General features: G+C 38.4%; 1 protein-coding gene across 1 annotated transcript in view; it reads left to right on the top strand.

Annotated features, from left to right (window-relative positions):
• The window catches only part of LOC122813454 (E3 ubiquitin-protein ligase HECTD3-like), a 699643-nt gene that overhangs the window by 64494 nt on the left and 620638 nt on the right, over positions 1 to 14511 (top strand). The window contains exon 2 of the mRNA XM_044085769.1: positions 7356 to 7516. Within this exon, the coding sequence (XP_043941704.1) occupies positions 7356 to 7516 (161 nt within the window). The remainder of the gene's footprint in view (positions 1 to 7355; positions 7517 to 14511) is intronic.

Here is a 14511-nt window from a genome sequence, read left to right as displayed (position 1 = left end):
GTGCTACCTAGGCATGGAGTGGGCTGCCCAGGCAAGGTTCACTCCTGCCTGACTGCTGCATGCTTGACAATGGTTGTTGGAATCTGTCCCTTTTGGCAATGGCTTCCTTCTCTTGTACCACAATAGGGAACAGACGTTTGTCATAGGTACAGCTGTTTTCTCTGAGCAACCGTGCTATAGTGGTGGTCTTGTTGATGCTTTGAGGACTTTTTTTCTCTCCCCTGCCTTAGTGGATATTGACAATGACTATGCCCTATATGGTCAAATTTAAAACATCTAATCTCAAAACTTGTGCATGTACCTGAACTCATGACCTCCCCCCATTCTCTTGTTCAACCTGCTGGGATGGCATACCCTACCCCCCCATGAGTTCATCTCAACCCATGTGTAGTGCTGGGTTCTCCACTCCACTCAACAGTGGCAGCCTACTAGATAGGCCATTTTCTGCCTATCTCCAAATCATTGTGAGGCTTAACTGCAATTAGTTCCATCCAAAAATAGGAAAAGCAATACATTACTTTTCATTACAATTATAAGTTTTATGGATTTCTCATATCTTCATCTCCTTTTAAAACGCATTTGAATACTACAAGAGGCAAGCATACACACTGAGCCGAGTGGAGGGGGTGCATTGACTACAGCTCTGATCTGATATGTATAACAATAAGTATCTTTTTTTTTTTTTTTTTTTTTTTGCTTATTTTTACTAGTTATTGCTTCTAGTTCCTAACCTAAAGTATCTTCTGCTTCTCCTCCCTCCCTTTCCTTTACAAAAAAAAAAAACTTTGCAAGAATCACCCTGTGTTCTGCTTAACTGTAACAAAAAGAAAAATTATGCGTGTTACCTGCCTTTCCTGTAACTAGTCTAGTCCAGATACAGATTTGCTGTATCCAGGACTGTTTGTAAGCTCCTGAGGCCCCCAAGCCTTTCTGTGTTGGAGGGAAGCCTACTAGCTCATCAGGTTACCTAGTGCTTACCACTCCCACTATCTGCCCCATAAGTAGTGGTTCTGGCCCATAAATGGTAGTTATTGGACATTTGAGCAATTTTTTCGTCTCTCTCAACTTTCTGATTTAAAAGTCAGCATTTGCACTTGTTTCTTTCCTGTAAGTAGTCAAGTTCAGATACAGATTATTAGTTTTAGCACTTGAATTTGCTTATTCGTGCTCAGCACTTGTTCAGAACTTGTTGTCAGCACTAAATAAGCTCCAAATTACTACAGCACTCAACCTTCCTCATTACCTGGAGGAAAACGGTTGTTGTAGTTTCCTCACTTACTTAGAGAAAAAAAGCTCTTGTACTCACTTTCCTCACTTGTCTAGAGGAGAATAGTTTTTATTCAGTCATGTCGAAGGGTCATCTGCCAGTGTTCTCTCCTGTCTATCTGATAAATCTGGGCATCTTGGGGCAATGTGGCAATTGCCTCATGTACACAGACAACCCTCTCCTTCCGACACCCAACACTACAACTTGTGAGAGATGCACTTATCTAGCCAAACTGGGGTTAAAGCTCTCTCCAACCAAGACTGAATGGCAACACCCAGATCTGCTCTGAGATACAGCACAACGGCATGAAAATTATAGAACCAACTGATATTGCCAACATCATGGCAGATAGGTTCAGTGCTAACCTTATCCCCCGCCCACCTCGTAATGGGCCCATATCTATATAGGAAGAATGCAGAGTCCCTGTAATCACAACTATGCAGGTAAAAGTTGCACTCTCTAAAGCCAAAAACACAGCATGCATGTGACCGAACAACTTCCCAGGCTGCATTTTGCATGAACTTCAGAACAAACTGGCTCCCCACCTAAGCACCATGTTCAATCATAGCCTGACGTCAGGCTTTGTGCCCACTGAATAGCACACAGTAACATTTATCCCACTACACAAAGGGGGAGGCACCACTGATTCCCTATTGCCCTATTAGCCTGACGAGCATGGTCTGTAAGGCCATGGAATGTATCATCATGGAGCTTATAAAGAAAGACATTGGTAACCTTCAAACTCTGGACCCCACCCAGTTCTGGTTTGTGAAAGGCAGATCATGCCTCCTGAACCTAATCGACTTCTTTGAGGCAGTCACCAAAGCCGTAGATGTGGGCAAGGTGTTTCACACAGCCTATCTTGACCTCACCAAGGCTTTCGACACCATCCCCCATTCTGGAATTATAGCTAAACTAACTAAACTAAGTATAAATCCCTACATCACAAGATGGGTTGCCAACTGGCTCACTGACAGGACCCACACTGTAAAAGTTGCAGACTCCAAATCTGACTTCAAACCAGTGACAAGTGGAGTACTACAGGGTTCAGTCCTGGGATTTCTCCGGTTTGGTATCTACTTTTCTGAAGTATAGGCTAACACAGAAGGTCTTTGGCTAAAGCTGCAGATGACTGCAAACTATGGAGACTGCATGTGGACCACCTATAAGGTGCAGGAGCTGTGTATCTGACATTGAGAGAATAGTTGAAAATTGGAAGTATCTGAATTGAGGTGAAAGACAAAGCATGAATGAATAGCTGCATGTCTGTGGACAGAGAAGTTTGGGCATATGAGAGATGTTACGCTGCCAATGTAAGTTGTAAGACTGGGAATTCATGAAGACCGTTTCAAAACAGCTGTGTAATACAGGCAGACTTCAAATCAAACTAGAGTCAGAAAAGGGATTTAGTAATGCATTTCTTCTTCTGGTGAGGTACATATTTCCATACTCATTCCATACAGTGCGAGAAATGAGCTTTGCCTTTCACATGCATGGGAAATTAGTAATTTAGCTGCTGTAATGTTCAGTTTACACACTAGTTCAAACATGAGTACTTCAGTGAAAATGGACACCCCAGTGAATAGAACTACCAAGAATGAACAGTCAAAGAAACAAGAGATCAAATTACCTTTAGCAACTTGACAGCTAGGGAAGTGAAGTGTGAAGGGGGAGGGGAGATGAGCTGAACAACAAGTGAGGCAGCACAAAAGAATGAAAATTAACGTCCTAAAAGTAGAAGTAGTAAAAAGCTCTTAAGAATTCTGTTGTGTGGCTTCATCTCTGTTTGCCTTTTCAGTAGTCATTGAACAGCGGGACATGTTCGCCCAAACTGACTGACTTAAAGACACTGGGGTCTGCAATGTAAACTGAATGCAGTCACAATAGCTTCTAAACGAAGAAAGCCTGCGTGATGTAATGTGTTACAAATAGCGGAAAGTGGGAGGGCAAAAGGATTAGAAAATTTTGAAATCTCTTCAAGATGCTAGACCTCATGGGGCCAGACTCTGAAATTACATATACAAATATTTAAAAACTTGTAAAGAGTCCCAGAGTTGTGTTAAAATATTGGAAACATCAAAGCATGATAAAATAAACATGTTTTTTGAGTCTGTGGGTGCAGTTCTCCTTTAACATAGACTGGCAAAAGCTATCTACAACCAGTCCATCTCTCACCATCACCCTACATGGCTTTCATCAGCCACTTATTACATGTACTAGATTTAATAAAAATAATAATAGTAGCTCCAGCCTTGACTGGATCCTAACAACTAACCCTAACCTATATCACAACCCTACTACCCTACCAGTCTCCCTTAGCGACAACCTTATTATCTGAGTTCTTAGGCACGCTGTTCCGATACCTAAACACCATCTCTATAAAGACTGACACAATCTCTCTGCTTTTAGCAGTGAGACCTTTAATCACATGCTAAACTCTATAGATTGGTAATTTCTGAAACACATCCTCTAAATGATGCTGTCCTTCATTTCAGTCTCACTTTTCTCTCCATCCTTGACTCCCTAGCACCTGTCATAAAAGTAAGAATCAAAACAACCCACACCCCCTGGCTCTCAAAAGATACATTCAGTCTTATGAAAAAAAAGAGACGGCACCTGGAAACAAGGGAATAAAACTAAATTACCTTCTCTTCTCCAAACCATAGACAACTATGTAATCTGGCTAAAAAACACATCAATACAGATAAGAAATATTTCTCCTCCAATGCCCAACTCACCCATAAGTCTAACCCCCAAAAATTCTGGCACTCTATTAATAAGTTCCTACACTCAGACAACCCTCCTACCCCCAACCCCTAACCCAACAAACCCTCCATTGAAACTGCCACTCTTCTAAATTCATACTTCATTGACTCTATTCACAAACTCACCCACTATGGTCAGAACAATAAACACACACACACCCCACCCCACATTTCACCAATACTCCCTCTTTCACCCTTGACCCTATCCTGACATCTTACATCAAATCTGCTTAAGCTGAAGCCATGTTCCCCCTCTTCTGACAACCCCCCCTTCTTAAACTAGCCACTCACTCAACAGCCTACTCTATCTCTATCTTGATCAATAGATCTATTTAAGAATCCACCATCTCAGATACATGGAAATCATTCTTTATCACTCCATTACACAAGGCAGGCAACAGCAATAAACCATCCAACTACAGACATATTGCTATCCTCTCTCGTCTATCTAAACCCCAGGAAATATCCATTCACAGAAAGCTTATTAAGTACCATCTAGATAATAACCTCCTAACCCCTATGCAACATGGCTTCAGACCCCATAATAGTGCATCTACTGCCCTACTGCCCTTTATTCAAACCGTTGCCAAAGCCATGGACAAACATTTACTGGTTTCTTGCCTCTTTCTTGATCTTTCTAAAGGATCTGGTATGGTATCACACTCCAAACTTCTCGGTAAACTATCACAACTCAACTTATCTCCCTCTACTATTAAATGGTTCACTAGCTATCTCACTAATATACAACAATCAGTAAGATGGCTGTCTACCTGCTCCCCTTTCTTACCAATCCAAACTGGGGTGCCTCAAGGCTTAATTCTTGGCCCTTTACGCTCTAATATTTTCACAAACCAGCTGCATACTTCCTGTACAGCATCCTTCCTGATACAATATGCGGACGACTCTACCCTTATTACCTGTTCTGACAGTTTCTCTAACCTCCTCTCTACTGTTCAGCATAGTTTCCTATCTATAGAAAAATGGCTAACCGACAACCAACTAATTCTAACCCCCCACAAAAAGCTACAACTCTTTTTCCAAAAACCCCTCTAACCTCAAATCAGCCTTCACCATTTCTTCTCTTGACAATACCATCATACAACCTGACCAACATACTAAATTTCTTGGTGTTATTATCAATGACCAATTAAAATTCAATACCCATATTCAGCACTGTATTAAAAAGACCAATCAAAAACTTGGTCTACTCTACAAACATAAAAAATACCTAGCCATTGACTCTAGGCAGAAACTAGCTCAGGTCTTCCTCCTTCTATGTCTACTTTATGCTTCCTCCATCTTTTCACATCTGCAGTCTACCCTTTTGATTAAACTCTGTCAATCATACTATAGTGTTGCAAGAATTGCTAGCAACCAGCCCTACAAATCTCATCACTGCCATGCACTAAAACAACTCCAGTGGCTTGACTTCCCCCATCATCTGCTTCACTCTCAGCTGCAAATAACTCAGAGTATAATCTTAAAACCCCTTTCCTGTCCTGTTCTGTTTTCACTAATATCACATTATACCCCTGCCAGATCTCTCCACAGCTTTGACCAGCTCCTTCTGAACAAACAAAAACATTGGTAAACTTCTTTACAAATAAAGGATTTCCCATGCATGGAACAAACTCTCCCTTAACATCCAAATAATTTCTGACATAAATCTCTTTAAATGCAAACTTAAAATTTTTCTCCTAAATGTCAACACTCATCATTGCAATGATCCCACATAAATCCCACCTTCCCACCTTACTACCTCTCATACTTTTAACACCCACCTATTGTAAGTGTCTTATCTCACTGGCATCTCTTTCTCTTTTTGTTGATAAAAAATATTTCTAACCTTTGTACTGCATGTTATGCACATTATTGTAATGTTTATGTAAACTTCATTCTCAGGACTTTTGTAAATTTCTAATGTTCTCAAGTAAAGCACATTATTATATTGTTTGAATACAACTTCATTATCAGATATTTTTCTTTATGTAACTTTGTAATAACTGTCTGGAGCTTTTCTCCTCGGGTCCCTGCTGAAAATGAGTCACTGGCTCAGTTGGACTAACCCTGTTAACAAATGACAAATAAATAAATCAATAAATCTAAATCTAATAGCTGAGCTTCTCCACAGATTACTCAGATATCTCTTTAGCTTGGACAGATTTGCCACTGCTACTGCTGCTCCACTTTCTTCTGTTTTCCACAGTTGTATCTCTAAAATCCCAAACTAACAGAAACTACATTTACATTCTTTACATCGGGTCAGAAACCAGAGCAATAAAGGACATTTATACATGCAAATTCTAGCCATTAACTCTGGTCTTAAAACAATAGGCAGGATGCCTCCCTCTAGACGTATCGGCTTCAAATTTTGACATCAAAGAATTGACTTATCAGCTTTGTTACAGCAGAGTGCACTGTTGTTACATTTTTGCAGTTCAATATCCAATGCAGTCTTTTCACATTTAGAGAACAAGCCTGTGGCTTACATTAATATTTACAAATGACAGAATTATCTACAAAATTCTATCTGGCTAGGCTGGCAGCCTTCACCGATCTTCACACTAAGTATTAAATTCCCAAGAAACAAACATGTTTTTTCCAAAGCAGGGTCCATGGCACTCACCTTTAAAATACCTAAACATGTCTACTTTTACACTGCCAGGCCATTAAACTTCAAGGTAAATATCACCTTTGCATGCACAGTTGCTGATTTTATTGAAAAGTAATGTATTCAATAAACTGTTGAATTATGTTGCAAATTTTCTGGATGAGTTCAAGCATTTTCCTTCAGTTTCAAAGCAAAAGATTGGCTGTCTCAGTAACATTCATGCCATCATAGAATTAGGCTATTACAGATCGTATGACAGTATTATTATTACAAGCACCCACACCTCTCAACTTTTCCTGTTTTGCAGAACATTCCTGATTTTACATCATATTTTTGCCCTGTTTCTTATATAAATTGTTAATTTTATTGTAAACCACTGGAGATTACAGTCAGTCACTGATGGCAGATTTCATTGTTTTATTCTTACTGTTCTGAAAAGGAATGTTGCTGCAACTGTTGTTCTTTTACGTTAGGTTTTATGTTAATTACAGTAATATTTACTAAATGTCTGATTCTGGGCTTTTGCCCCCAATTATTTTTGGCTTTGTGTAGAATTCTTGAGCAAAGAAGCTAAGAGGTATGCAAGTATCATTTTTAGCAAGCTGCAGAATCAATTTTCAGAGTCCACAAGTGTGGATCTGCCCTTTGAATACTGCTTATCTATGTCTTGATCTCTAGAACTGATTCTGATTTTTTTTTTTGGTATTTACAGGAACAACTAAAAAAATATAAACTTGGCTGTGACCTGGAGGAAGGCTGGATTTTACTGATTGAATGTACAGAAACATGTAATAGATTAGTCCCATGTGAATCATTAGACCAGATTCAGAATCAACAGCTACTGTATGGTTATGATTACAAACCATTTAACAGGTATGCCAGAAGTATTTAATTTTTTTAACCTCCTCTAAGTTTCTTAAATTTTGTCATGTCTTTGTCTAGTTGCTGAAATCTTTCATAACTATAACCGTCACAGGAAGGAAGGATACAAGGATAAGCAAGTGACTTTGTTGAATTCAGAGTTGTGTTTTACTGGCCACAAGAAGTTCTCCATCCATAATCCTTTTTTGTCATTTTTGCACATGGGGTTGGGGTGTCACTTCAACTGTGACAGTCATCTGTAGCTAAGGTTCACACTGCCAGGTGGCTAGCCCTGCCATGGTAGTTCTTCACACTATATATTCACATGCACAATCACATCTATGGCTAATTTAGAGTGTCTAATCCACCTCCTGCATGACTTTAGAATGTGGGAAGAAACTGGAGCACCTGGAAGAAACCATCTGCAACACAATGAGGATATGCAGAGTCTGTACAGAAGGCACCCCCGCAGAGAATCAAACTAAGAACCTCTTGCTGTGAGGTAACAATGCTATCTGCTGCACTACTGTGCTGCCCTTACAAGAAAGTATGAAGGTGCTTAATAGTTTTTTTAATGCCCTGTTCACTTTGTCCTAGCTAATGTAATAGTACTATAGTTATTCTGATTTATAAACTCAGGTATGAAGGAACAGTAAGGCTTTGCTGAACACGGTATTCCTCTTTTTCCTTGTGTTCAAACTAAGCTTTTGAAAATGAAACTGTATGAGATATTGCATCATTATTTTGTGCCCATTTTTCACCTTGTAGCTCTTATAGCTTCCCTACATTTCATACCTTGTTTTTAATAAAAAACATGTTTTCTTTCGACACAGAAGTATGCGTGTTCTCAGTTTGCTAACAAAAGTTATTTATTTATTTGACATTTCTTAACCGAGTTAGTCCAGCTAAGACAGAAGTCCATTTTCAGCGGAGACCCAAGGAGAAAAGCTCCAAGGTAGTTACATACATAAATTCAAAAAAATTACAATAGAAACATATAATATGAGTCAATACATAGTAGTTGTAGTGAAAAGAAAAACAAAAAACAAAAAAAACAAGCATGAATTTATATATTAAATACAGTTTTAAGGGTTTACAATTTACAGGGAGAAACACCACTGAGTACAGCATCAAATTACATCTAGGAAACACCTTACACTGTGTACAGTACAAATGAATGTTTGAGTCTCGGTAATCTGAGGATAGAAAATAGGTGTAGGAGTAAACACACTAAGAATTTTAGTACTAGTATAGTGTAGAAACATGAAACTACAAGTTACACTGTATGTAGGATCAGGAGAAGGTAACAGGTGACATTATTAAGTAAAGATGAAATATGTGAGAAGGGAGATTAAGGGAAAAGAAAACTGTGAGGGTGGTTGGGTAGGAAGAGAAAGACCTGAACCAACAATGAGATGTAAGGTTGGGAAAACATGGAAGGCTTTTAGGTAGGTTCCTGACATGGACAGATCCATGAATTAAGGAGAAATAACTTTAGTTTCTTTTCGAATTGATTAGTGGTTGAGGTGTGTCTAATGTGAGACGGAAGTTTATTCCGGTCTAGGGACAGACTGTAGTTGTAGAGAAATTTACCTATGTTTTTGTTGGGCTTACAATTAAGCAAGCAGTTGCTGGTCAAAGCTTCTGAGAGGTCTGGAAGGGTTGTAGTATGAAACTAATGACGAGAGGGAGGGGCAGGCAATAGGTTTGTAGAGGATGGAGTGGGTGATTTGTAGTTGTGCTAAAAGTAGTTGATGGGAGAATTCTGGCCAATGGAGTTGTTTTAATGAAATGCAGTGGTGAGATCTATAAGGTTGGTTAGTGTCAAATTTGGTGATTTTGTTATAGTTTGCTGTAGCTGAGAGATTAAGGTAGATTGAAGGTTTGTAAGAACGGGAACAGCATAGAGAAGGCCTGGTAGAAGGAAGGCTCTCACTAGGGTTAGTTTAGATTCAGGACTAAGACATTTTTTGTTATGATACGATCATCCTAATTTTTGGTGGGTCTTCTTGATGCAATGGTGAATATAGTGGTCAAATTTAAGCTGGTCATCTATAATGGTGTCAAGGAGTTTTATGTGAGGATCTTTTGATCTTTTAATTGTCATCATTAATAGCACAGTATGCTTATGTATAAAACACTATAATATGCAGAAGAATAAATATTTACTTTTTATCAGTTTAAAACAAATAACTTCTCTCAAATTAACTCTTTCCATTTGATAAACATTTCATAAATATAACTTGTGAATCTAATGGATCTCAGTTTATGTTGGTGGGGGTTGCTTAGTCTTTATGTATACTTCCTTATTTCTTCTTTCTGTGGTAACTGTGTATGTCGATCGTAAACAATCATCATCATTACTTTTTTTATAAAAGGCAGTTGACATAATCTGTTTTAAGCTGAAATAGTCTACAATGTGACTGATAATTTATTGTGATATGCCCTTATCTTTGTGCAGACAACATGATACTTTTTATCAGTGGCGGCTGGTGACTTCAAATCAAAGGGGGGCTACAGGAGACAGCTGAATGGGTGGGGTCAATGGGAAGGGGTGCGGCCAACTAGAAAGGGGAGGAGCTATGCTCAAAACCGCAAAAACTAAATATACTGCCCTGGGTGCCAAATCATCATTATGAGAGTCCAATCAAGACAAAATGAAGTGTAGAAGTATAAAAATATTTCAATGCACTGGCTGCATGACAGCTTAATATCTAGATGGAAACAAAAAAGGTTGTGAGGCATGAAAAAATAAATTACTTTTTTTAAATACATTAATGGAATGCCAGTCAAAATCAAGTATAAGAAAAACAAGCAGCACTCAACTCAAACCACTTGTTGCACTGCAGTTCTTATTAAAATTTATATTCAGCTTTATTAAAGTACCAAGTAACATGCTGAAAGTAGAAATCTCTGATGCCCCCACTTGTAAAAATGTTCCTTATCCAAAAAAAGACCTGCTCCTGATATCTACTTGTTTCATGGGGCAAACATGATCAAAGTGAAAAATGAAAAGCAAACAAGAAATAAGCTCAAGATACATTGCTTAAAAGGATTACTGTACAGGTTATGGACCACACTAAAAGGATTACTGTACAGGTTATGGACCACACGATTGGCATTCTGTTTATGGGTAAAGCCTGCAGAGATGACTGGAAGTCTCCAAGTGTAATGAGACTCTTAAAATAATGTAATCCTGTCCTTTATTACAAATACTGGCATATGCATTTCAATACCCAAGGCTTATACATTATCTAGTTAAGTATTCTCTACATGGCAACAGAAAGGCTTTCAATGTTGGCAATTCTTTAACAGTATGCTTATTAAAGCTTACTTGCATCTTGCAATCTCAGCCAAGCTTACCTAATGGTCATTAAAGTATTGCTACTTAAACACAGAGCAACAGGCACTTTGAGTAATAAGCATAAATCAACAGTACAAAAAATATGACAGAAACCAGTCCATTCTGTAAAAATCAAGGACAGATGAAAAGCCACTCTAGTACTTGTGTCTACCTTGGATGGGGGTGGGATACTCTGCACATTTACACGGCATAACTACTCCTTGCCTTGCTTCGACACATCCAGAGTCACTACATGGGGGAGTGGGGTGCAACAAGTATGTCAGTTTGAAATGTCTCTGGCTGACTTGTGATGGCCCTGACACATTTGTCATACCTCTCAACCTCAGAGCAAGAAATCTGGACAAAGCCATACAAAGAAATGGGACAAAGGCCCAAAACTAAGGACAATTTTTAAAATATTGCTGTTATAAACTTAGAAAGATAATAGAGGTCTTGCATTAGTTTGAATTTTCTGAATGGTATGAAATCTGAAAATCAAATGTCTGTCATTATTTTCTAACTTCAGTCTTTAATGATTTGTCACTAATTTGCCAAAAAAAACACAATTTTATGAAAAATAGACCAAAATGTGATGTAAAAATATAAAAAAGCAACACAATACAGCTGTGAACCTGTCAAAGAAGGGATACTTCAATATTAGTACTGCTAACTTGAGCAGCTGACAAAATAAAATAATCTACATGCATTTCTGAAATAAAAGTAATCTAACTGATTATTACAGTTATTTCTTAATTATAAACCCTCCATGTTTTCTTCCAAAATTGCTATTTTGTGGAGGGATCATTAGGGGAAGAGTAACATTTTGAGCCAAAATCAGGGACAGTTGAGAGGTTTGGCTATGCCTAATTCTATAAAGCAATTTATCTGCATGTACCTCTCAACCTGTTAATGCAATAAATCTGGACAAGGCCAAACATATTGGGGGAACATATAAACAGTACTAAAAATCGGTCTTGTATAAACTGAGACAGTTGATAAAACAGGTCTTACTTTAGCAGGCATTTTTTTGAAGGTTATGAAGTCTGAAACTCAGTGTGTCATTATTTAGTGACTTAATTCCTAAATGATTTGCCAGAAAACCACAAATTTTATGAGGAACAAACCAAAAATAAGAAGCAAAAAATCTATTCATTCTTTGAAAATCTGGACAGTTGGGAGGTATAGTTCAGCTGGGGCTGTCTTTAAGTTTGCCGCCCTTCCCCCTCACAAAACCATGGTCAAATGGAGCCTCCCCCTGCAGCCATTCCAATGATCCATTACTTGGCTATTTCACTCCATTTACCATAAACACTAACGTGCAAACTGATTTACTACTATGATGATTTGAACTTCATTTGAAAGTTTTATTTTGCATTTTGCAGCACAAACACTAAGACATCTGCTAAGCAAACTTGACATTAAAACTTCTCTGCCATTGAAACTCACATTCATTTAAACAACATTGAAACCCACATTCAAAGAAAATACATTTTACCCGTGGCAGATAAAGATTAATTCTGGGCTATTTTCAAATCATAGGCCCCTTGCATATGAAACATACATGTGCTCTTTGATACACCTTCCTATTGCTTTGAACATTTTTCCAGTAAACAATGAAACAAAACGCATGCACCAATGACAAAACTGCCCAATTCAGAACATTTCCATCATAAAAGTCTACTCAAACTTCTACAGTCCACTATTATCAGTAAATATGCACAATTCTACAGTCCACCATTATCAGTAAATATGCACAATCTCTGAAGTAGTAAAAAAGTCATCTAAATAATTCCACATTAAATAAATCTGTAATGAAGAGGTTGCTGCTAGCAATCACCTTTATATTTCACGGTTTCATCGAAAAATAGTGTCTGATGCCCCTGAGGAATAAATTGCCTAAATTACATTAAAAATAAGCTAGTAATATTGCAATAGCAAATGGATGGCAAACTGATAACAGGCTCATAGTTAGTATTTTAACTTTCAGTACGGCAGCATTCACCCCTTATGGGAGTAGAACCAACAACCTTCTGCATCAAAATCAAGTACACAACCTGTTGTGCTATTAGCAATGCAAGCTGACTTAGCATAATCAGCACTAAACTTCTCTTCCCCTGCAGCTCTCAGCTCCTTATAAAATCTACTCAATACTCAACTGCATCTCAACTTCGCAGCACAATAAATCTGGAAAAAGCCAAATTTATTGGGGTGGGTCAAAAGGGCAAAAACCAGGGACACATTAAACATTGCTTGTATAATCTTGGAAAGCTGCTAGAATAAAATGCTGTGTTACCACCATACATTTTATTGCCAAGGTCCCTGTGCAAAAGAATCAGAACAACATACCACTATGCCAAATCACCTGCTTTGTGAAAGAAAAATGCTGTGTTACCACCATACATTTTACTGCCAAGGTCCCTGTGCAAAACAGTCAGAGCAACATACCACTACACCAAATCAGCTGCTTTGTGAAAGAGAGGAAGACTGAAACTTAAATGGCTATCATTTAATGAATTCAGTTCTCACCATAGCTGTCAACCTCTTAGCACAAAACACCTGGACAAACCCAGTAATGAGGGAATACAGCCCTCAAACATATTCAGTGAATTCAGTTCTTGCCATAGCTGTCAACCTTAGCACAAAAAACCTGGACGAAGCCAATAACAGGGTAATACAGTCTCAAAAATAAGGACACATTTCAAATAGTCATTACTTATAAACTTAGAAAATTGCTATTATAAAAGGTTGTGATACTATATATTTATTGCTAGAATAAAAAGTTGTTTTACTATGTATTTTCTGAAGAATATGAAGTCTGAAATTCAAATGCCTTTCAATTTTACTTCTGACAGAACAAAAACAATTTTAAGCAGAGGCCCAGGGAGAAATACTGTAGGCACATGTCTTTGTAAAATGGCAGGGCACCAGAGCAAATCCACACAAACACAGGGATAAGATGCAGACTCCACACAGAAGGCACCCCAGCCAAGAATCAAACCAGAAAACCTATAGCTGTGAGGCAACAATACTGCCACTGCACCATCAAATAGGTAAGGAATGAAACATTCAGAAACCTGAAGTCTGAAATTCAAATACCTGTCAATTTTATTTAACATTTGTTAATCAGGACAGTCTGACTTGGAACAAAAAAACAATTTTCAGCAGAGGCCCAGGAAGAAATAATGCAGACATGTCTTTGTAACATGGGAGGACACAAAAGCAAACCCACACAAACACAGGGTGAAGATACAGACCCCACAAAGACGGCACCCCAGCCAAGAATCAAACCCGAGAACCTGCAGCTGTGAGGCAACAGTGCTACCACTGCACCATCAAATATCAAGCATTGCAACATTTACAAACCACAGATATTATGAGGAACAGATCAGATCAAATATGAGGCAAAAATCTGCAATTTTTTTTTACAAATGGTGGTGGGTAGGGAATTCACCTCTTTAACACCTGCATACAAGGTACAGGGTTCAAGCCTGAGGTATTCCCTACTGCACCACCATGAGTCTAACCACCAGTATATTGCACCTGGGGTATTTTCACAGACACACACACACACACCTTCTAGCAAAGCACCATACATCATTCCCTGTCCACACACTTACCTGTAGTAGATCTTACCCTGTAGCAAAACCCACCATAAATCCAAATC

The sequence above is a fragment of the Protopterus annectens genome, chromosome 10.part0 (genome assembly GCF_019279795.1).
Source record: "Protopterus annectens isolate FY-2018-M chromosome 10.part0, PAN1.0, whole genome shotgun sequence".
Taxonomy (NCBI): domain Eukaryota; kingdom Metazoa; phylum Chordata; order Ceratodontiformes; family Protopteridae; genus Protopterus; species Protopterus annectens.
The sequence above is the reverse complement of the archived record's forward strand: the minus strand, read 5'-3'. Positions and strand labels throughout refer to the sequence as shown.